At 41.5% G+C, this 23334-nt stretch overlaps 1 protein-coding gene across 7 annotated transcripts in view; it reads left to right on the forward strand.

The window, feature by feature from the left end:
* HTR4 (5-hydroxytryptamine receptor 4) overlaps positions 1-23334 on the forward strand; it is a 173207-nt gene that overhangs the window by 45267 nt on the left and 104606 nt on the right. For all 7 annotated transcript variants that reach the window (XR_009557164.1, XR_009557162.1, XR_004691944.2 and 4 more), the window contains exon 2: positions 23161-23220. Coding sequence is in view for 2 of the 7 variants with exons in the window: in XM_035105230.2 (XP_034961121.1) it covers positions 23210-23220 (11 nt within the window). In the remaining 5 variants the exon portion in view is untranslated. The remainder of the gene's footprint in view (positions 1-23160; positions 23221-23334) is intronic.

The following is a 23334-nucleotide window of genomic DNA, read 5'->3' on the forward strand; positions in this document are numbered from 1 at the left end:
AAATCTTTTGTGATTTTTTTTTTTTAGTGCTAAAGGTACAGTAGTATTCTGTGGGTAAATTCAGCATATGGTGTGAGCTGGTTAAGTTGGCCTTATATAAAGTTCATGAATGGCTACCTCACTAAGATGATATTCAGGGCAAATATTTTTTTCTTCATAAAATTTTTATTTCCAATCAACTATCCAAATATGTGTGCAAGTGATAGCGTTCAGTATTTTCAGTACAGATCCATAAGGAGAGTAAGGTAAGGTTACACATTATCCCAATGAGAAATGTATCCATAGGCTTGTAAATAGTTTTGGTATCTCTTGTCATTGTAAAACGAAGTCCCACCATCTGTGTAAATGTTTCTTTTTGTTTTCCTTTGGCATTACACAATTTTGACAAAGTTTTTATACAGGGCAATTCTCCAAATTTCATTATACCATCTTGCCACAGGAATATCACACAGTCATTCCAAAATCTGTCTGTAAGTGGTCAATAGATATCCAGCCAATGTTGTTGGCAACAGGATTAATAAATATCATCTACTTTTCTTTACCAAGGGCATGGTTCCCTGTGGCTTCGTTTGTTCAGTAAGAAGGGATCAAATCAAATCACACACACATATATCATTAAGAGTTGAGCCTCATGCAGTACTATATTTCTATAGCATAAATTTTGAATAAATATTAACCCAAGTATTTTTTTTACAGTTATATACATTGTTGTATGTATCTGCTTATCTGCTTGCTACATTAGGAAATCTGGAGTGTAGATGTATGTATAATATGCAAGATTTTTTTCTTTAGAGGAACCTTTTGTTGTTGTTTAGTCGTTTAGTTGTGTCCGACTCTTCGTGACCCCATGGACCATAGCACGCCAGGCACTCCTGTCTTGCACTGCCTCCCGCAGTTTGGTCAAACTCATGTTCGTAGCTTCAAGAACACTGTCCAACCATCTCGTCCTCTGTCGTCCCCTTCTCCTAGTGCCCTCAATCTTTCCCAACATCAGGGTCTTCTCCAAGGATTCTTCTCTTCTCATGAGGTGGCCAAAGTATTGGAGCCTCAGCTTCACGATCTGTCCTTCCAGGGAGCACTCAGGGCTGATTTCCTTAAGAATGGATAGGTTTGATCTTCTTGCAGTCCATGGGACTCTCAAGAGTCTCTTCCAGCACCATAATTCAAAAGCATCAATTCTTCGGCGATCAGCCTTCTTTATGGTCCAGCTCTCACTTCCATACATCACTACTGGGAAAACCATAGCTTTAACTATACGGACCTTTGTCGGCAAGGTGATGTCTCTGCTTTTTAAGATGCTGTCTAGGTTTGTCATTGCTTTTCTCCCAAGAAGCAGGCATCTTTTAATTTCGTGACTGCTGTCACCATCTGCAGTGATCAAGGAGCCCAAGAAAGTAAAATCTCTCACTGCCTCCATTTCTTCCCCTTCTATTTGCCAGGAGGTGATGGGACCGGTGGCCATGATCTTGGTTTTTTTGATGTTGAGCTTCAGACCATATTTTGTGCTCTCCTCTTTCACCCTCATTAAAAGGTTCTTTAATTCCTCCTCGCTTTCTGCCATCAAGGTTGTGTCATCTGCATATCTGAGGTTGTTGATATTTCTTCCGGCAATCTTAATTCCGGCTTGGGATTCATCTAGTCCAGCCTTTCGCATGATGAATTCTGCATATAAGTTAAATAAGCAGGGAGACAATATACAACCTTGTCGTACTCCTTTCCCAATTTTGAACCAATCAGTTGTTCCATATCCAGTTCTAACTGTAGCTTCTTGTCCCACATAGAGATTTCTCAGGAGACAGATGAGGTGATCAGGCACTCCCATTTCTTTAAGAACTTGCCATAGTTTGCTGTGGTCGACACAGTCAAAGGCTTTTGCATAGTCAATGAAGCAGAAGTAGACGTTTTTCTGGAACTCTCTAGCTTTCTCCATAATCCAGCGCATGTTTGCTATTTGGTCTCTGGTTCCTCTGCCCTTTCGAAATCCAGCTTGCACTTCTGGGAGTTCTCGGTCCACATACTGCCTAAGCCTGCCTTGTAGAATTTTGAGCATAACCTTGCTAGCGTGTGAAATGAGTGCAATTGTGCGGTAGTTGGAGCATTCTTTGGCACTGCCCTTCTTTGGAATTGGGATGTAGACTGATCTTCTCCAATCCTCTGGCCATTGCTGAGTTTTCCAAACTTGCTGGCATATTGGGTGTAGCACCTTAACAGCATCATCTTTTAAGATTTTAAATAGTTCAGCTGGAATATCATCACTTCCACTGGCCTTGTTATTAGCAGTGCTTTCTAAGGCCCATTTGACTTCACTCTCCAAGATGTCTGGCTCAAGGTCAGCAACCCCACTACCTGGGGTGTACGAGACCTCCATATCTTTCTGGTATAATTCCTCTGTGTATTCTTGCCACCTCTTCTTGATGTCTTCTGCTTCTGTTAGGTCCTTACCACTTTTGGTTGCCGTGTCACCCCCCTGGGAGGCTTGCTGCAGGCAGCGCCCCCCTGGGATGATCGCCCCACCCCTGCAGGTGGCTAGTCCCGCCCCTGGGTGCACAGCATGTGTGCCACTCCAAGTGCTGGAGCAGCTAGCTCCGCCTCTGGTAGTAAGACAGGGATAAGGAAAAAATCCAATGCCTTCTTTACCTGAAATGCCAGGGGAAGAACTATCCATAAATAGAGAGAAAGCCTCACATCATGAATAAATGAATTTACTTTATTACGGTGACAGACCAGCATAAATAGCTCCATGTGATCCCACTTGCATTATGTAGTAGTACACTCTGAGAAAGGTGTACCAGGGGTCTTTTCCTGAATAACTTGCATTGGCTTCTTCTCATTATAAAAATGGCAAAGTGCTCCATTGTATCCGTGTTGCACAATAAGACAGGAATGGTGAGCATGTGCCCCTCCCTATGCTGTTGGATTTACAGCTATCACCTCTGACCATGCTGGCTGAAACTGATGGGAGCTGGAGGACTGCAGATTACCCATCCATGCAATACTCCCTCCCACCTTTATATAGCAGAGCAAAAAATATATACAGGGCAGAGCTGATGTGTAATAACAGAATTTGTAGCTATCTTGATATAAACCCTACTTCAGATGAGGTTAGTGATTTTTCACCCTACTGTTCCCCCCCCCCCTGCAATTTCAGCTCTTCATTTTTAGGCACCATTTTTGGTGAGCCTTTTCCCTTTGCTCTTTGGACTCTTTCCTTGTTCTGTGCCACACAGTCCACATGTGCACAAAGGCCAACCACCCTTTCCGCATTTTTGCTCTCCTAATTTATGTCTGCCATTATTTTTCCAACTTGACCTGAGTACCATTGCCTCTTCAAATCTAGCCTGGACATGGGGCTAGGTCTTCAAGAAAAATATGAGAGTTCTGCGGGACAACTAGTGGCTACAATTCCAAAGCCCGTTTGGCAGAAGACCATTGTGTGGAAGGCATGGCATGTGTAGGGAAAGTAAATGAATTGTGTGAGTGGCCATGTGAAAAGGGGATGGGCTAGAAATTAGATGTGTGTGGCTTTCACAGTGCCTGGGTGGTTAAAGGGCTAGACTGCCTCCAGGATATCCACCTATACAGGGCCAGCTATAAGAACAGTGCACATATTTTGTATGATTTATGACTCGTTAAGCATCTTTCACCCCTTCATGGATCAATGCCTTGTTGTGGCGAAGGGGCTTGAATAACTCAGAGAAGCTATGAGGTATGCCATGCAGGGCCACCCAAGATGGACAGGTCATAGTGGAGAGTTTTGACTAAACGTGATCCACCTGGAGAAGGAACTGGCAAGCCACTCCAGTATCCCTGCCAAGAAAACTCCATGGACAAAGACAACAGGCATATAAAAGTTATGACGCTGGAAGATGAGCCCCTCAGGTCGGAAGGCGTCCAACATGCTACTGAGGAAGAGCGGAGGACAAGTACAAGTAGATTCAGAGCTGATGAAGCGGCTGGGCCAAAGCCGAAAGGACGCTCAGTTGCGGATATGCCTGGAAGCGAAAGGAAAGTCCGATGCTGTAAAGAAAAATATTGCATAGGAACCTGGAATGTAAGAACCATGAGTGGAGGTAAGCTGGATGTGGTCAAAAATGAGATGACAAGAATAAATATAGACATCCTGGGCATCAGTGAACTAAAATGGAAGGGAATGGGCGAATTCAGTTCGGGTGACTATCGTATCTACTACTGTGGGCAGGAATCCTGTAGTAGAAATGGAGTGGCCCTCATAGTCAACAAAAGAGTGGCAAAAGCTGTAATGGGATGCAATCTCAAAAATGACAGAATGATCTTGATACGAATCCAAGGCAGACCTTTTAACATCACAGTAATCCAAGTTTATGCACCAACTACCGGAGCTGAAGAAAGTGAAATTGACCAATTCTATGAAGACCTACAACACCTTCTAGAAATGACACCAAAGAAGGATGTTCTTCTCATTACAGGGGATTGGAATGCTAAAGTAGGGAATCAAGAGATAAAAGGAACAACTGGCAAGTTTGGCCTTGGAGTTCAAAATGAAGCAGGGCAAAGGCTAATAGAGTTCTGTCAAGAGAACAAGCTGGTCATCACAAACACTCTCTTCCAACAACACAAGAGACGACTCTACACATGGACATCACCAAATGGGCAGCATCGAAATCAGATTGATTATATTCTCTGCAGCCAGAGATGGAGAAGCTCTATACAGTCAGCAAAAACAAGACCTGGAGCTGACTGTAACTCAGATCATCAGCTTCTTATAGCAAAATTCCAGCTTAAACTGAAGAAAGTAGGAAAAACCACTGGGCCAGTAAGATACAATCTGAATCAAACCCCTTATGAATACACAGTGGAAGTGAGGAACAGGTTTAAGGATTTAGATTTGGTGGACAGAGTGCCTGAAGAACTATGGATGGAGGCTCGTAACATTATACAGGAGGCAGCAACGAAAACCATCCCAAGGAAAAGGAGATGCAAGAAAGCAAAATGGCTGTCCAACGAGGCCTTACAAATAGCGGAGGAGAGGAGGCAAGCAAAATGCAAGGGAGATAGGGAAAGATACAGGAAACTGAATGCAGATTTCCAAAAAACAGCAAGGAGAGACAAGAGGGTCTTCTTAAATGAACAATGCAAAGAAATAGAGGAAAACAATAGAATGGGGAAAACCAGAGATCTGTTCAAGAAAATTGGAGATATGAAAGGAACATTTCGTACAAAGATTACCATAATCAAGGACAAAAGTGGTAAGGACCTAACAGAAGCAGAAGACATCAAGAAGAGGTGGCAAGAATACACAGAGGAATTATACCAGAAAGACATGGAGGTTTCGTACACCCCAGGTAGTGTGGTTGCTGACCTTGAGCCAGACATCTTGGAGAGTGAAGTCAAATGGGCCTTAGAAAGCACCGCTAATAACAAGGCCAGTGGAAGTGATGATATTCCAGCTGAACTATTTAAAATTTTAAAAGATGATGCTGTTAAGGTGCTACACCCAATATGCCAGCAAGTTTGGAAAACTCAGCAATGGCCAGAGGATTGGAGAAGATCAGTCTACATCCCAATTCCAAAGAAGGGCAGTGCCAAAGAATGCTCCAACTACCGCACAATTGCGCTCATTTCACACGCTAGCAAGGTTATGCTTAAAATTCTACAAGGCAGGCTTAAGCAGTATGTGGACCGAGAACTCCCAGAAGTGCAAGCTGGATTTCGAAAGGGCAGAGGAACCAGAGACCAAATAGCAAACATGCGCTGGATTATGGAGAAAGCTAGAGAGTTCCAGAAAAACGTCTACTTCTGCTTCATTGACTATGCAAAAGCCTTTGACTATGTCTACCACAGCAAACTATGGCAAGTTCTTAAAGAAATGGGAGTGCCTGATCACCTCATCTGTCTCCTGAGAAATCTCTATGTGGGACAAGAAGCTACAGTTAGAACTGGATATGGAACAACTGATTGGTTCAAAATTGGGAAAGGAGTACGACAAGGTTGTATATTGTCTCCCTGCTTATTTAACTTATATGCAGAATTCATCATGCGAAAGGCTGGACTAGATGAATCCCAAGCCGGAATTAAGATTGCCGGAAGAAATATCAACAACCTCAGATATGCAGATGACACAACCTTGATGGCAGAAAGCGAGGAGGAATTAAAGAACCTTTTAATGAGGGTGAAAGAGGAGAGCGCAAAATATGGTCTGAAGCTCAACATCAAAAAAACCAAGATCATAGCCACTGGTCCCATCACCTCCTGGCAAATAGAAGGGGAAGAAATGGAGGCAGTGAGAGATTTTACCTTCTTGGGCTCCTTGATCACTGCAGATGGTGACAGCAGTCACGAAATTAAAAGACGCCTGCTTCTTGGGAGAAAAGCAATGACAAACCTAGACAGCATCTTAAAAAGCAGAGACATCACCTTGCCGACAAAGGTCCGTATAGTTAAAGCTATGGTTTTCCCAGTAGTGATGTATGGAAGTGAGAGTTGGACCATAAAGAAGGCTGATCGCCGAAGAATTGATGCTTTTGAATTATGGTGCTGGAGGAGACTCTTGAGAGTCCCATGGACTGCAAGAAGATCAAACCTATCCATTCTTAAGGAAATCAGCCCTGAGTGCTCCCTGGAAGGACAGATCGTGAAGCTGAGGCTCCAATACTTTGGCCACCTCATGAGAAGAGAAGAATCCTTGGAAAAGACCCTGATGTTGGGAAAGATTGAGGGCACTAGGAGAAGGGGACGTCAGAGGACAAGATGGTTGGACAGTGTTCTCGAAGCTACCAACATGAGTTTGACCAAACTGCGGGAGGCAGTGGAAGACAGGAGTGCCTGGCGTGCTATGGTCCATGGGGTCACGAAGAGTCGGACACGACTAAACAACAACAACAAGCATCTTTCAAGAGCCATTAGTAGATATAAGACAAGTCTGTGCTGCTGTGTAGAAGAAACTAGTTAACCATGTTCTTTTGCAGATGAGATTAAAATCCCTATTTTATGGGAAACAGGGGTTCTCTTCAGTATTCTGTTAAAACATTTCAAGTCAATATATTATTTGAATTAAATATAAAACAATAAAACCATGAGCTCAATTGCTTTCCTGTTTGAGATATATCAGCAGTGTATTTGGAAGACTTTACAGTAATTTCTAGAATTCAGATTGAAAATGTTAATCTACGCATGAGAAGCTTTTGTTTTGTGTCTGCCTTTGAGAGCATGGCAGTGCACCCATTGTTAAATTCTAGACTTGTATTAGCCTTGAAGACTTTAATTTTTTTGAAGATGTCTAGGATTTCATGTCCCCTTCTTTTGCTGGCCTGTATCAGAAAACTGACATTAGTTCTGAAAGTATTGAGACATTAAATGGTTACACAAATAATGTTAGGCAATTTATTTTTTAAAGGCATAACAATTTAGTGGCAAAAACACAGGGAACTAACATTTACTGACAAACTTAAGCCAGACTTTTATGTGTATGCTTTTTTAAAATGTGAAAACGGAATGCTTTCACATCACTTTGTATATAAAAAAGTAAAAATGTTTTGTGACTTTCTTTTTCAGATTGTTACCTAGTGTTCAGATAGTGTTGCATATCTAGCTTCTCGGGGAAGGGCTGAGTTGCAATTGGCCTGACTTAAGCATTGCTACTAAGAATCAACTAGCCAGTTCAGGCTCCATAAATCTCATAAGCAGCGGCATGGTTGAATAGCTCAGACAGGAAGTTTGGATTTTGGTGCAAAAGAGTAAAGTTCTAATCAAAGTTATGCAGCATTTAGCTGAACTTTTGTTGTATAACTGTTGTCTAATGTGACTGTAGAGCCTTCCAGATGTTGTGCAACTTTCTGGGGAGGGCAGGGAACTCTAGCATGAATGGGGATGGTGCATAATCCTATTGTATTGATGGAACTCCATTCATTAAACTGTAATTATTAGCATTGGAATCTAAGCTTTTATCTAAGGTACTTTCATGTGTGATTCCCCCCCCCCAAACTAAATTAAGTACATTGGCTTTTTAGATCTTTCCATTTAAGTAAAGTGCTGACTCTTTGTTCCTTCCTGCTGAAATGTTTCAAATTCGGCTTGCTTGTGAATTCTCACTCCTTCCAATTATTGCACTACATATTTGCAGCATTGCCCCTTTTTAATAAGGAACTGAAGGAATTGGCAACAACTGAGAAATGAAAGATGTGACACAATGCAAGCCCACACGACTTGGAAAAGAGGTGAGGAAATGAAGCAGTAGTACTGAGGTACATATGGTGGGAGACATTACCATTACCTTAACTTTCAGCATATGAATAGGTTTTTGTGTTGAAGTTTTCAGTTCCTGAAATCCAGTTCATACAATCATAAACTGATTTTAAAGTCATAAAAAACTTATGCACAGATCTCTTCTCTCTTAAGGTCTGATAAAGCCTGAAGTATCCCAGGCCAAATGGTACCCTTTCTAATTTTACTAAGGATTAAACACATGCTATCCAGTTTGCTATCCAGTGGTACTTCGGGTTAAGAAATTAATTCGTTCTGGAGGTCTATTCTTAACCTGAAACTGTCTTAACCTGAGGTACCACTTTAGCTAATGGGGTCTTCCGCTGCTGCCGCACGATTTCTGTTCTCATCCTGAAGCAAAGTTCTTAACCCAAGATACCGTGTTTCTCATATTTTAAGTCATCCCTACAAAATAAGCCATGGCAGGATTTTCCTGAGTTGAAGAAATATAAGACATACCCCAAAAATAAGCCGTAGTGGTGGGAGCAGGTCTGGATGGCGCCATGGAAGAGGAAGATGCCTGTAAGCGCCCGGAATCGGCTGCTGCTGCCCCTCCAAAATGTCCAGCAGCATGCACCGCACCAAGCGCTGACCCGGCGGCGGGACGCAGCAAGAGCCGCAGCGCGCGCTGCTCCGAGCCCCGACCCGGCGGCGAGACCCGGCAAGAGCCTCAGCGCGCGCCGCGTGGAGCCCCGACCCGGCGGGACCCAGCAGCGTGCCCTGCTGAAGCGCCGACAACGCGCGCAGCAGCCGCCAGTTCCGGGCGCCGAGCCGCGACAGGAAGAGGAGGGACGCAGCGGGACGCAGCTACAACGACAAAAAACACCCGGCCGAGCCTTCATTGGCCGCCGCGGCTGCCACTCGCTGGTCCCTCCTCTTCCTGTCGCGCGCGCTGCAGGTCCCGCCGGTCCCGCTGCTGGGTTGGCGCTTGGCGCTGGCGCTGCGGGACGCAGCAAGAGCCGCAGCGCGCGCTGCTCCGAGCCGGGATCCGGCAAGAGCCTCAGCGCGCGCCGCGTGAAGCCCCGACCCGGCGGGACCCAGCAGCGTGCCCTGCTGAAGCGCCGACAACGCGCCCAGCAGCGCAGCAGCAGCCAGTTCCGGGCGCCGGACAGGGGAGGTACCATACTGTAATTTTTTAAAAAAATAATAAAACACCCCCCCAAAATAAGCCATAGGCTTATTTTCTTGAGAAAAAAAGATTATAAGACATGACTTATAATATGAGAAACACGGTACTATTTCTGTGTTAGCAGAGTCTGTAACCTGAAGCATCTGTAACCCAAGGTACCACTGTAAAGTATGTTTTCTTTTAGTCTGCTTTAATATGCTAGGCTTCCTGATCCTATTTCTTTTCTCTTTCAAAAAGCAATCCTTATTTCTGTGTTCTGTTCATGAAAATCGATGTGTCTTTATTTTATTTTTCAAATGGTGGTGATTCACATGATGTACATAAATCCAGCACAACTAACTGCTCAAGATGCCATGTGTCTGTATGCATTTGGTTCCCAGTGATATAAAGAAAAAAAGTTGGAATGATGTGGGAATTTGGCTTGATCTGAAATTGAAGTAATACCTCTGAAAACATGCTGTGGGATAAGATTCTGTATTTTGAGCAGCTTTATTTAAAGAGCAAGAGAGAGTCGTGACAAAGTAAAATGTACCTACTTTGCAAGTGATAAATCTGTGCCTGAAAGATTAGGGCCTTTCCATTAGCTAAACCCTGGCCATCATTTGTTTGTAATGCTCCTCTCACATTAGTCATAGTCCCAGTAGCACTGCTACAATACATCGCCTCTGCATAATGGACAGAGTATGATTTTTTTTCTGTGGGTAGATGTACTATTATTTTCCTTTTCAAAAAATTATAGTAGAAGAGTGTCAAAGTGTAAATAATGCTCAGCCTTCAAATGAAGGGGGGGAACCCCTTCTACAATAAATTCATAAAATAGCATGCGAAATTGCTGTGTGAAGAAGTAACTTTGCTGGGTTTTACCAGTTTCAAGGGCTTGAATGGAAGAGTACAGGAGCACTTTGCCTCTGATGAAAAAGAAGAGCTGTACCTCTATTGACGTTGAATGCTCCCCAAATTAAAATTAAATCTCCTAGCACACACGAAACTAGCATTTTAGGCATACATGGTCAATACTATCAAATTTGAGAAGGATGGCTGCAGAGGTTTTCCTGCAAGAACCAACCTTTACAGTTTTGGGGTTTTTAAGAAGCTAATTCCTACCACCTCTGCATGACGAAAACAGCAGTTGGGTCTATGTTGCAGGGTCAAAGAGTTCCTGTGGTAAATATCCAAGATCTCCTGGTACAGTTAATTTCTACAGGTGGTATCCAATTCACATTGTTCTTGCCCAGGCATCCCCAAACGTCGGCCCTCCAGATGTTTTGGACTACAGTTCCCATATTCCCCGACCACTGGTCCTGTTAGCTAGGGATCATAGGAGTTGTAGGCCAAAACATCTGGAGGGCCGCAGTTTGGGGATGCCTGTTCTTGCCAGTACAAGGATTTGCCTCACAACAGAACTTTCCCCCTCTCTTCTCCCAGCTCTACTCTGGAGCTTTGAAGGAAACCCCAGAACAGATTGGAGAGTGGGGAGCAGGGAAGTGCCATTGGGCAAGCATAAATCCTTGTGCTAATGTATACCATTCTATGTGTGGAATGTATACCATTCTATATTTGGGACATATAGCACTCCATCTCTAGGGTGTGGGTGAAATAAGCACTACTTGACCTGAGCAGGCCAATAACATTTCTACCTCCCCTACCCCAGTAATATCTGAGTTTGATTATTTGTGAGAAAGGTAACTAAAATGACTACATTTTTTTTAAAAAAGTAGGATACTTGTTGAGTCAACACATGTCAAATGGTCAAGGTAAAGAATCCAGGAAGCTGGAAACCAAGGTATAGGTTTTCAGTAATATGATTCAGGGCTTCTGCTGTCAGCATCTATCTTAGCAGGAACAGAAAACAGGCCTTGATAAGCTTTGTGTGGGCGGGGAGAAAATAGGATGCTCCGTATAGCAATGTGTCACTCCTTTGAGAAATGTGCAGAACCATTTGCTGGACTATGACTCTCTTCTTGGGTGGGAGAGATTCCTCTCACATACAGATCTGTATTTCAAAGTTGCAGTTGTCCACCAAATCAAGCTACTTGGTCAGACAGGTCAGGTAAGAGATTCTCAGTAATCAGCACCTTTCACCCTCTGGGTGTCCTAACGTTTAACAGTCAAAAGAAAAAGCAATAGGATCGCATTAAACTGCTTTATCTTTTGCATACTCTGAAAACAGAGGTGCTTCTATATTTAGTTAACTGGATTGACGTGTTCCTTTCCCCCCAGATGGTTCAGCCATTAAGGAAGCAAGGATTTGAGGGGGAATATTTTGTCACCATTATTTCCTTGGTGGAAAGGCTATAAAGGAAAGCTTAAACAGTACAGGCAAAGTACAATCGGGGGGGGGGGGGGCTGTGATATATTGAATAGGTGGAACTTGTTTACTATGGAGGTTGCTGTATATTATCAGATTACTGATTTACTTGACACTTGTGGCTCTGTTTTGCCTCCCATTTCAGCCCCAATATATTCCTAATGATAAAATATTTGTTTTCCTTCATAAGGAGCTATTTTTTAAGATTGAATCACAGCAAAGAACAACGATCTGCCAATAGACATGAGAATGAATTTCTTTCCATTTACTTGTAAACCTTTGTTAATATTCATTTACAGATTTATTTATTTTTAGGGGGGGGGACTGATTAAAAGAGCCCCGCATGAAGTATGTATAAAACAGTAGGCATCTCAGTCAGAATCTGGAGCTGATCTTATGACACTGAAGTCCTACTTTATCACTTAAATATGTTGAGGCTGCAAGAAACTTTGGCAGAACCACACAAAACAGCAAGTTTGTATTTTGTTCCAAAGAGGGCTCTCTGTTCTATTCATAGCATGCAGGGACAGAATGCAAAGCCACAGAAATAACTCTCTGTGGGATTCCTGGGGTCGCAGAATTCAATGCTATGCATCATATTCCCTCCCCGCCCCAATACCACTCATGTTTAAAAGAGCAATATTAAGCAGCACTTTTTAAATAATCATTTTTTAAGATTAATTCAACTCTATATATGTATGAGAGAAACATAGAATAATAGAAGTGTAGAGTTGGATGGGACCATAAGAATCATCTAGTCTAACCTTTTGCCCAATGTGGGGCTCAAAAACACCACCATTTAAAATGAACTACAATATATGACCCAATTTTAGAAAGACTCTTAGGTTAGAGTAGTCCTATACCTACGTTTAGTTTAAAGGCAAAGAAACTAAAGAATGGAAGGACCCTGAGCTGGCATACAGCTCACCTAATCGGTCTTACCCACTCTATGAATTACTTTTCTATTTAAATTACGGTAACTATTTAAAAAGGTGCATTTTCTCTTTCTTTTTTGTGAATTGCAAGTCCTTCCAGTTGCAGCAGTGATGGGATCTATAAGAAAGTACTGTACTTAAAAACCTATTTGCTGATCACATTCAAGAGATTCAAACTGGGACCCTAATCAATGCAGTCCGTACCCGTTAAGATATTGACCCATTTTCACTCTTGCAAACAATAGTGATGAAATAATATTTTGTTTTTAAAATCTGGTGAATTTTGGTGAATTTGTAGGTTCAATGTCATCTCGGGAGAGATTGCCCTGGTTTTCTGGAGCCATAAATGAATTTATTAGAGGTCTATTTTTATTCAGGCAAAACAAATGGAATTAGAAGAAGAATGTGTGCATCAAGAACATCAGTTTATGGGTCAAATAAATCCCTCGAGGAACAGTATGCTTTAATTGAGATTCCTGCATTGCAGGGAGCTGGACTAGATGAACTCTCAGGATCCCTTTTAACTATGATTCGATGCTTCTATGATAATACAGTTATGTGAGACTGATAGAAACACTGTTCATATAAATTCTGAAACATCCCTTAATTTATTGAGGCAGAAACATTTTGAGTTAGCCCATTTTTCAATCTTTTAAGTTAGAAACGGAAAGGAAATTGATTGCTTTTTCAAAAGTAGTAGTCAGTGAAATCATCAGGTGGGAAATGCCCATTAGTTCATGCTCTTTCATAAAAATCCATATGCAGAATATACACCTGGCACAATTAGTAAATGAATTTGATTATCATTTGAATATTTGGAAGCATAGTATAATGTCTCTTATCCCCCTGACTAAACAAAATGTTTCCTGCTGACACATTTTGATGTTGCAAATGTTCAGCAGACCATGATGATTTTCTTAATTTCTGATGGAACTCTAATTATCGCCAGTCTCTGGTATTGAATATTGTGCTTCAAATTATGGTAGTTAATAGGCTGGATCTGTTTGTCTTGTTTAATCATATTGATGATAATTGCCAACTATTAGATTGCTCATTCCAAAACCTTTTCTTTAGCTACTATGCCTCTCCAGCACTTGGAATTGACAACTGTATTTAAAGTCAAAGAAAGATTGTTTTAAAAGTACTTTAGAATGCATATCACATCTTTTTGCCTATTTTGTCAATCTTGCCATATTTGAAGGTAGACCAGCTGAAAGCAGTGGACACCGTTTCAGTTTATTGATTTCATTGGAACTGTTCAGAGTATGGTTAAAATTGGATATCACCAAATACCTTACACAGTGTTGATGGTGGAAAAGTAGTCTATATTCATCTCTTACTGGCATGTGAATTATATCTGCATAAATATAGAGAAGAATATATTTTTTTTAAAGTAAGTTTTCCCTGTTAGATAAGAATCACTTGGAAATACTAATTACAACTGAGGAAGTGGGATTTGTAATTAGAAAGTATGCATAGCAATCTTTCTCTGAAACTGTTGGCTTAACACCAGAGTAATCTTTAAAACATTTATTGACAACTTAGTAAAGCATTAACCAACATTAGTAATGAATTGTCAAGATTAGGGAAAGTGGATTCATTACAGACCCATATCTTAAATCAGAACTGTAAAATATTGACTCAGTAACTGTAGCCAGATTGAATGATTCAAGATCAACATAAATGAATTCAAATCAAGTGGGATTTATTCCGAAAAGTATTTCCCACTGCCACATGCTTATCTATGCAGATCTGTAAAAAGGAAAAGTCAACAAATCCTCTTTACCCTTTTCAACATCAATAATCATATGACAGTCAGTATTTGTGATGCTTCTACAACAATAATCTTTAATCTTTGCAGTCCAGGAACCACTCTCCTCCCACCCACCTGCTATGCAATGCCCCCCTTTGTTCCACTTTCTCTCTTCCCCTTCCTCCATCACCTTGAGAGCAATAAGAAAAATCTTGCTGGAGCCAGTGGTGTAGCATCGGTTGCTGGTGCTCAGGGCGAGTGTGAGCCCGGCCCTTGCCACCAACGCCGCTGGACTGATGACCCCACCAGAGCAAAGCAGGGCAGTGCTGAGCCGTCTGCACACACAGTGGGGAGCCTGGCTGGCTGGCGCGGTCCTTGGTGGGTAGAGAGGAGCACTGGTCTGGGCAGCGCCGGGGGCTCCTGGTTCACGGCCCCTCAAAAATTGTGTACCCAGGACCACAGCCACCCTGGTACCTCACATACTATGCCCTTGGCTGGAGTAAACCAAAAGCCCATCTAGTTCAGCATCCAGCGACAGTGTGCCCTTTCTTCAATTCTGTGCATTGCTTCCTCTCTGAAGTATACATTCACTGACAACAGTGCTAAATGTTAATGTTTGCATCTCTTCTTCTGTCTTGTTGCCATCACATTAGGCTCATGTGTTCTTAATGCCAAGGTTTATCATAAGAAAGCCTGCACAAAAACATTTTTGGCTTGAATAGTTTGATCCCCACACACAACCTGTTCAGTAAAAAGATAATTTTAAAAAACCATGCAACTTTTAGGTGTGTGTACTCAAATACTATAAAGTTCCATCTTAAATTAGAAGACACTTTATTCTCTGTCCATTAAAGGTAAAGGGACCCCTGACCATTAGGTCCAGTCGTGACCGACTCTGGGGTTGCAGCGCTCATCTCGCTCTATTGGCCAAGGGAGCCAGCGTTTGTCCGCAGACAGCTTCCGGGTCATGTGGACAGCATGACTAAGCCACTTCTGGCGAACCAGAGCAGCACACTGAAATGCCGTTTACCTTCCCGCCAGAGTGGTACTTATTTATCTACTTGCACTTTGATGTGCTTTTGATTTGCTAGGTGGGCAGGAGTTGGGACCAAGCAGCGGGAGCTCACCCCGTCGCAGGGATTCAAACCGCCAACCTTCTGATCGGCAAGCCTTAGGCTCTGTTGTTTAACCCACAGCGCCACCTGCGTCTCTGTCCTTTAGGGTAATATAAATGTGGTATGCTGATTGCCATGCTAGTCTTAGTTGAGATCTGTGTTTCTAAAGATGGAAGTCCTAACAATTGGATGAAACAAGACATTATTGCTAGTACGATGTATAGCTGTAAGGTGCTAATACTTATTGCAGTACTTGGCTTTTAATATACAGTGGTACCTCGGTTTATGAACACAATTGGTTCCGGAAGTCTGTTCATAAACTGAAGCGTTCATAAACTGAAGCGAACTTTCCCATTGAAAGTAATGGAAAGTGAATTAATCCGTTCCAGATGGGTCCGCAGCGTTCGTAAACCGAAAATTCGTAAACCGAGGTGTTCATAAACCGAGGTTCCACTGTAGTTCTTAGTAGCTAGGTACTGAAGGAGGGTTAGGGTTAAACTAACAATCTTTATGGTTGATATGGATTTTGAGTAACCATGCTGTTCCTATTCCTTTCATTAGCGTATGCACCTGAGATTTTTGCACCTGGCTTTGGTAGTTTCCACCACTACGTATTTTGGAAATAGGTCTCAATTATCCCTCTTGGCACTGTACACCTGCCAATGCTTCATTAATTACAAAGAGGAAACAGCTCAAAGAAGATCTTATAGATCTCAGATAATTTAGTTGCCTGTTGCTCTTCCAACCAATTAATTGTGTTTGCATAACAGCCTCAGCAGCCATTGGAATCTGTGCAGGAGGTTGGACTAGATGACCCTCGTGGTCCCTTCTAACTCTATGATTCTATGACTTTGCGTTTGAATGGAAATGTCTCTGGAAGGATGTTCACCTTGTGACACAAGGGGGGGACTAGCTATATTTTATTACACTTAACAGCATTAGTGTATCCTCATATTTTACTTCAATGGGACATGAACATGCCTAGCTCTTTGCTGAAAGACACTGTTTTGTGTCTTTATTTTGTATTTTTATGTTGTGAACTGCCCTGAGATACATGAATGAAAGGTGGTATATAGATTTAATAAAAATAAAAATAAATAAAATAGTGCAGCTACTCATGTTCTCAAATAATGAAATAGGTACATTGCTGTAGAATATGTCTAATTCCATAGACAACATTAGCAATACTTTACTGGCGCTTCTTGTTGGAATGCCAGTGTTTGTTTTCATGCATACTGGAACACTTACCTAAAAAACAAATCTCTTACCTAATCTCCAAATACTATGCTGGGGTACAATTTCAAAATACCCAATAATGATTGTATTCATATGCATAAATAGATGGAAGACGAACTTCTGTAACTATTAGTTACAGTTTTCTGGAAAATATACGGTACTTTAAAATATGACAGCAAAAGTGATGATTCTTTTTATAGCTGTTTATTGAATAATTATTGACAACACAGTGAACTCTAAAATTCAGGAGAAATACATATTATGTTTACTTATTAGGCATGAAAAGAATTCAAATTGCCAGGGGGTGCCAAGTAGATATGCATGTGTATTATGCAAATAATAAGAGAAACAGGTTCTAATGAATTTCATTGTGCACGTGAAAATGCTAGTCCATTTATTGAGTCTATATAGGCAGAATTATTACTAGGCAAGTAGTATTATCTGGAGTGCACCATAAAACAGCAGACATAATTGTTACCATAATTAAGCAGTGTAATGTTTTTATTCCTATAGCAATACCACTGTCGTTTACATAGTTCTTCCGAACTTTACTAGGGTATTCATGTCAGTTTAAACTGTTGGCACAGCCAGAGTTTTCAGATCCCTGCCATGAGAAAACCCACTATCCAGAATTTGGGGAAGGGTGCCAACAACTGTTTAGTTCCTTCACTAGCAGCTGGTGTGAAAGGGAGCCATTGTGTAAAACTAAATTTGGGACCCAAAAAGTTGGAGTGTCTCCCACATTACCATCCTGTCTGTATCCTAAGATCACCAGAAGATGATGTCCTCTACTGGAAGATCTATTGTGTTGTGATGAGATACGTTGCTTCCAAGTGGAACTCATGCACCCAAGTTTTTTGCATTGTCCATGCAACATTATTAGCATCAAAATTCAAGCTGATATTCCCCTCATCACCATTTAATCTAGGTTTACCATTTCCCGGAGAAATCCAACATGTAACATGTACCTGCTTCCAGTGATGTGCTTGCAATATATGAACGACCAGTTTTCAGTACTGAACTTTATACTGGAAGTATAAAGAATCTTTTCTACACTGATGCCCAATCTATGGACTTTCCTTCCCTTAGAGGTATGCATGGCGACAACACTTCTGGCATTCTTGTACCAATGACCATTTATTATTCACCCAAACATGTTTAAGGGTGTAGAGTTGAATAGTGATGTCCTGTTTCACAATTACAGAGGTGGCTTTAGATGCTCCTGTTGTTTTTACTGAGTTTATATTTTATTGTGATGCTATGGTGGTATTTAAGGTAGTTGCACCCCAGCCTGGGATCTTTGGCATGAAGGATTGGTTGTAAGCAGTCTAAACAAATATTTAAGTTCCCACTGAAGGAAGGAAATAAACTGGCACAAAACCATATCACTTTAAAAGCCAAGAGCTGATATTTTCCCTTCTGGGCTTTCTTCCTAAAACCTCTGTGTTAAATGCAAATTAGATGTTTTACTCCTGGCTAGCTATCTTGGTTTCTTGCAGATTACTAGGGAAATGCATAACAAAATTAGTGGTAGAAGATCCAAGAATTAAGGGATAAGAAAGTCTTTTGAAACTGCAAATGATGTTTGTGGGGGGACAGGAGGTTGGGTAAGGGAAATAGTTGGCTCAGTCTTCTGCAGACTACACTGATAAACTGCAACAGTAAAAGATGAATGTTTAAAGTGCCACCTCTCACTGTGCAAGTAATTGGAGAGGGGGTAGGGAGGGAGCTAATAGATCTGTTATTTTCAGTTGGGCTACTGGGATGAGGTAAATTGTGGAAGAGAGAGGATACATGGTACGTGTGTGTGTGTGTGTGTGTGTGAGAGAGAGAGAGAGAGAGAGAGAGAGAGAGAGAGAGAGAGAGAGAGAGAGAGAGAGAGAGGAGAGCAATGATTATTATATGGAAAAATCAATTGTTAACCCATGGTCATTCTTGAATTCTAAATGTGCAGGAAAATACAGTAGTTTAGTCATGGGAAAAAGACACTCTATACAAGCATATAAATACTTTGGTACTTTGGAAGGGAACTTTTCTATCACGACAACACAGAGAATTCTGAAAACTTCTCTTTTATGCTAGGGGCTGGTTGGGTGGGTGGGTAGGAATAATGGTCAGGATTCCATGAATGAGTCGCACTAGCGGAAGCTCTGTACAAGGACTTCTGCTTCCAAAAGGAAATACAGACACATTGAACCCCTGGAATCTCACACCTTTCAGAGCTTGAGGTGGTGTGCAATATCAGTAACACACACACACACACACACACACACACACACACACACACACACACACACCTTTTTCTGGGGGGGGGAATGTAGGGGTACGCATACCCCTAAACATTTTGTGAATCTAAGTTTGGCCTCATTTAGGGGCAGTATTTCAATATGAGTAGGAAAATGAGAGTACCTCTAAACACTTATTTTTTTAAAGAAAAAATCTCTCTCTCTCTCTCTCTCTCTCTCTCTCTCTCTCTCTCTCTCTCTCTCTCTCTCTCTCTCTGTGTGTGTGTGTGTGTGTGTGTGTGTGTGTGATAAGTAATTGATTTGCTTTGTAGTCTGAGGCTTGTATCACCTGCTTTTATCACCTCCAACCATCTGCTTGCATGTACTGTACTTGTTTTTATTTTATGATTTTAAAGTCCAGATTGTGTTAGTCCTACTACGGTATTTCTGTCAGGTCACACTTACTTCTAGCCAGTGCTTTTTTTCCTAAAAAAAAATGTTTAGGGGTACTCTCATTTGTTTCATCAAGGAAAGTTACAAAAGTAGCTTAAAGCTGAAATTACTTAGCAATTGCTGTACTTAAGAAAGTAACTCAGTGTTTAAGTATGCTTTGCATGCTGAAGGTGTGCAGAGCCACTGTGATGTCAGCCTAGCCCTAGACAACACTGAGCTATAGGACCAGTGCTGTGACTTGGTAAAGGTCAGGTTCCCAGGTGGTGGGAGTGTCTCATTCACACAGATGGTTTTGTATCAAGCTGATTCATCAGCTGTCAGCTGCAGGAAACCATGCACTGCCCACCTGAAGTACATGCACAAATAGGACCATTATTCACAAATTTGGGGAAAAGTCTGGTGGGGTGTGCGCAGGCTCGTGACATGAATGTATTCAAATACTGAAGATTAATTCCCGAAGCAAATCGGAGTGCGGTAGAACAGGGAACCGACGCAGAGTCATTCTTCCTCCTAACAAGACACTACAGGCCCTCTTCATCATTATTTTTCTATTTAATTTTATCTTGTGCAAATGAGATTGCAGAGACCAATGTGCTTAGACAACACCATTAAGCAGTAATGGGATTTGTGTAACTAAGTGTTGTTGCTTTCTGGCACCACAAACATGAATAAAAGTTAATGGGCTGAGTTCCACCTAAGAAAGAAATTGAAAATCTTAGATTCTGAACTACTATTTTCCATTTCAGCCAGGTGGTAGTGATTGTTCTCAGAACCTAGTTTTGCTCTTACCAAGCGATGCGAATCATGTTATTTTCCTGCATAGTTGAATAAATGTCCTTGATAACACAGCAGTTACTCCCCTGAAGGTATTCATAGAACAGCCTCCAGAAATATTTTACTGTTTGGTGTTTTTGGAACATGTATTAAGGTGCCTATGGTCTTAAATATACTTCTATGCCACAGTGCATGATCTCCGCAGCATTCAAGACACGTGGAACTTCTCGTTCTGCCTTTACACCAGCAAATACATAGCAACTGTCCATTGTGAGAGTTGGACTGCTTCAAGAGCTGGGCTTGAAGGAACAAGGAGTGAAGGGGTGTAGCCAAGTACAGGGGGGCAGCGGAACAGCACAAACTAGAAGGGTAACGTGGCATTTGCCCACTCATTATGGAGATGTTGTACTGGGGGGGGGAGAGAAAGTGTTAATAGGCTGACCAATAAGAAAGCCCAGGGGCGGATCCTAACACTGTTTAAGGCTCAACACAGGGGTTTTGGCAGTTAGTTTGGTTGGTTGGTTGGGAGGCATAGGAGTCGGAGTAAGTTAGAGACAGAGGGGAGACAGAGAGAGTGAATCAGATTACAGTGTTTCAAAGTATTTAAAACTTGTTTGCATTCAAAATAAACTGGAATCTTTGTTAATACGTTACAACCTGACTGAGTCTGAATATATTACTGGGGAAACCGGGTTGGTGGCAGTGGAAGAGATAAGCGGTAGTGGTACAGGGTCAATAGTCCGTGGAACGACTGGGGGCTCTGTGCGAACGCCACAGGTAACTGTGATGGAGGCCTTTTGTATTCACAGTAAAACATTTGTTGTTGGCTTACAACAGTTTCTAGCTTTGCTCCGTAATACAGGGAATAATATATTTTTCTCCATAGCTCTGCAATGTGTCAGTTGTGCACAATGCTCTGTTGGGTTTTGTTGACCTCTGATTCCCAGTTCCCCAGTTGGTTGAAAGAATGATATTCAAAGCCTCCACCACCACAAAGATACTGGAAGGAAGTTGGGCAACATTTTTATGGTATCAACCAACACTGGAGTTTTTCTCTTTCAGAGAAATTGTCAGACTAGACTATATATGACAAAAAGGCCCACTCCCTGGGAAAGACTTATCACAGACGGTTGGAACCAGTCTTTTATAGATAGTGACATGGCATTTTTAGTAAAAGACCATATGCCATTCATTGGACCTGATCTCTCAAAAATGGACAAGAGGGAGCTATGCCAGGATCAGTGTGCACTGAGAGACTATTGTTTAATTCATTTTAATTACTTTAGTTACTTCAATTTAAATCATTAGTACTCCTGCAATACTGCCGGATTGTTGCCCTGATACTATGACTATCCAAAGAGCAAATATTTCTGTTTGTTTTTAATAAACTGTTGCTGAATTAAAGAAATATGATTATTGGTGTGATCCAACATATGAGTAAATCTAATAAAAGCAGGTGTTTGTGGGGAAATGAGCATGGGAAACAGAAATCAATTAGCCTCATTTGCCTTTACACAGAGGGAAATCAGATTGATGCATAAACTAAAAGCTCATGATTTTATGTAGCTTCTGGGCATGATTAGTTGAAAAGGAAGTAGAATAATACTGCCGCTGATTAGGTCTTTCTATATCGCTTTCAACTTAGACTCCTGCTGCTACTGTTATTTCTATCTGTTTTGTAGACTCTGGGTCCTAACCTGTAAATTCACTGAGGATAGAACTATGTGAAATTTGTAATCCTGTATTTACCAGTTGCTGGCTTGGGTCAACAAAAATTGTCAACTTTAAGTGGCAGAATGTTAAATTGTTTGAAAGTTAACAATGAGCATTGAACTATATGGTGGAAAAATGTTGACTAATTTTATCTTAAGGAATAAGTATTAATGAAGCAGTGTCTCATACTATGTATACTTATCCTCTCATCAGATTGTTTTATGTGCCACATGCTGTATTTTTTCGTGTATAACACCCTCCCATGTATAAGATGATCCCCCTATGGGGGGGGGGGTTGCCCAGAGTTGTTGAGCTTTCTTGAGGGAATTGGCTGGCACCAATCGCCCATGCCCCCTCTGCACTATCCGAGTATAATACGATCCCCAATTTTCAACATTTTTTAATAATAAAAAAGCCTTGTCTTATACATGGAAAAATACGGTAGCTTTGCATGAGGAAGATGATAGGTGTATCCTTTAGTTCTGACGTTAGAATTATGGCTGCTATTCCCAGCACTCTAGTCTACATGCACAAGCTTCCTGCAGTACATTTGCACACAGACATATTTATTTGCCATTTATTTTATAAAATGTCTGGATTGGTGCTCATCTCGTTGTGACCCCAAAGCAGTTTTCAGCACGATAAAACCAGCACAACAATCAAAACAGAATGCAATCAAAATCCACAGGCAGCATAACACAAATGATCCTCACTTCCAGATTCAATATAGCCAGATCTTCCAAAAGTCTCGGAGTACAGATGAGCTTTACCAAGGAGAATGAAGCTCATCAGAGATGAAGCCATCTCTCTGTGTGGCTACATCTCACAGTTGGGGTGCAATTAGTGAGAAGGCCCTGTCCCTCATCCTGATACTGTGAGCAGGACTCCCTGGTGGCACACGAATAAGAGCCCTCTCTGCCAATCAAAGGGCATGGGTTGGCTGATATGGTGAAAGGTGCTCCTTTATATGGCTTGGAGAGAAAACTGCAAGGAATAGCTTAAATTCTGAATTTTCAATTTGTATGAGTGGCTTTTAAATGAACCAGTACCTGAGAATACTGGGTGATTAAGCCTAAAGCAGCTGAGAGATGAGAAGTGGGCCATCTGTGCTCTGTGTGATGGAAGGGATTGTATCATTTTCAAGCATTTGCTAAAAACTGCTCCCCCCCCTTTCAACCAGATTGTCTCTACAAGAATTTTAGACAAAAGCACATTGAATGAATTATATGAAATGCCAAGTGCCTTAATAATCAGTGTCCCTTTTATCTGTTTTCAATTCAGGACCACTTATGGATGCTGAACTCCCAGTTTTCCATGCCTGTTGCCTGTGATGGATGTGAGGTAGGAAATATTTATGCAGTAACATTTATGCTTTTTGAGCCCTAGGAGGCCAATACTAATTTATGTTTGCGAAGTCTGTGTGGTTTCTCCCCAGTACCTCTGTTTGTCTGTAAT

Source organism: Zootoca vivipara, chromosome 2 (assembly GCF_963506605.1).
Source record: "Zootoca vivipara chromosome 2, rZooViv1.1, whole genome shotgun sequence".
Taxonomy (NCBI): Eukaryota; Metazoa; Chordata; class Lepidosauria; order Squamata; family Lacertidae; genus Zootoca; species Zootoca vivipara.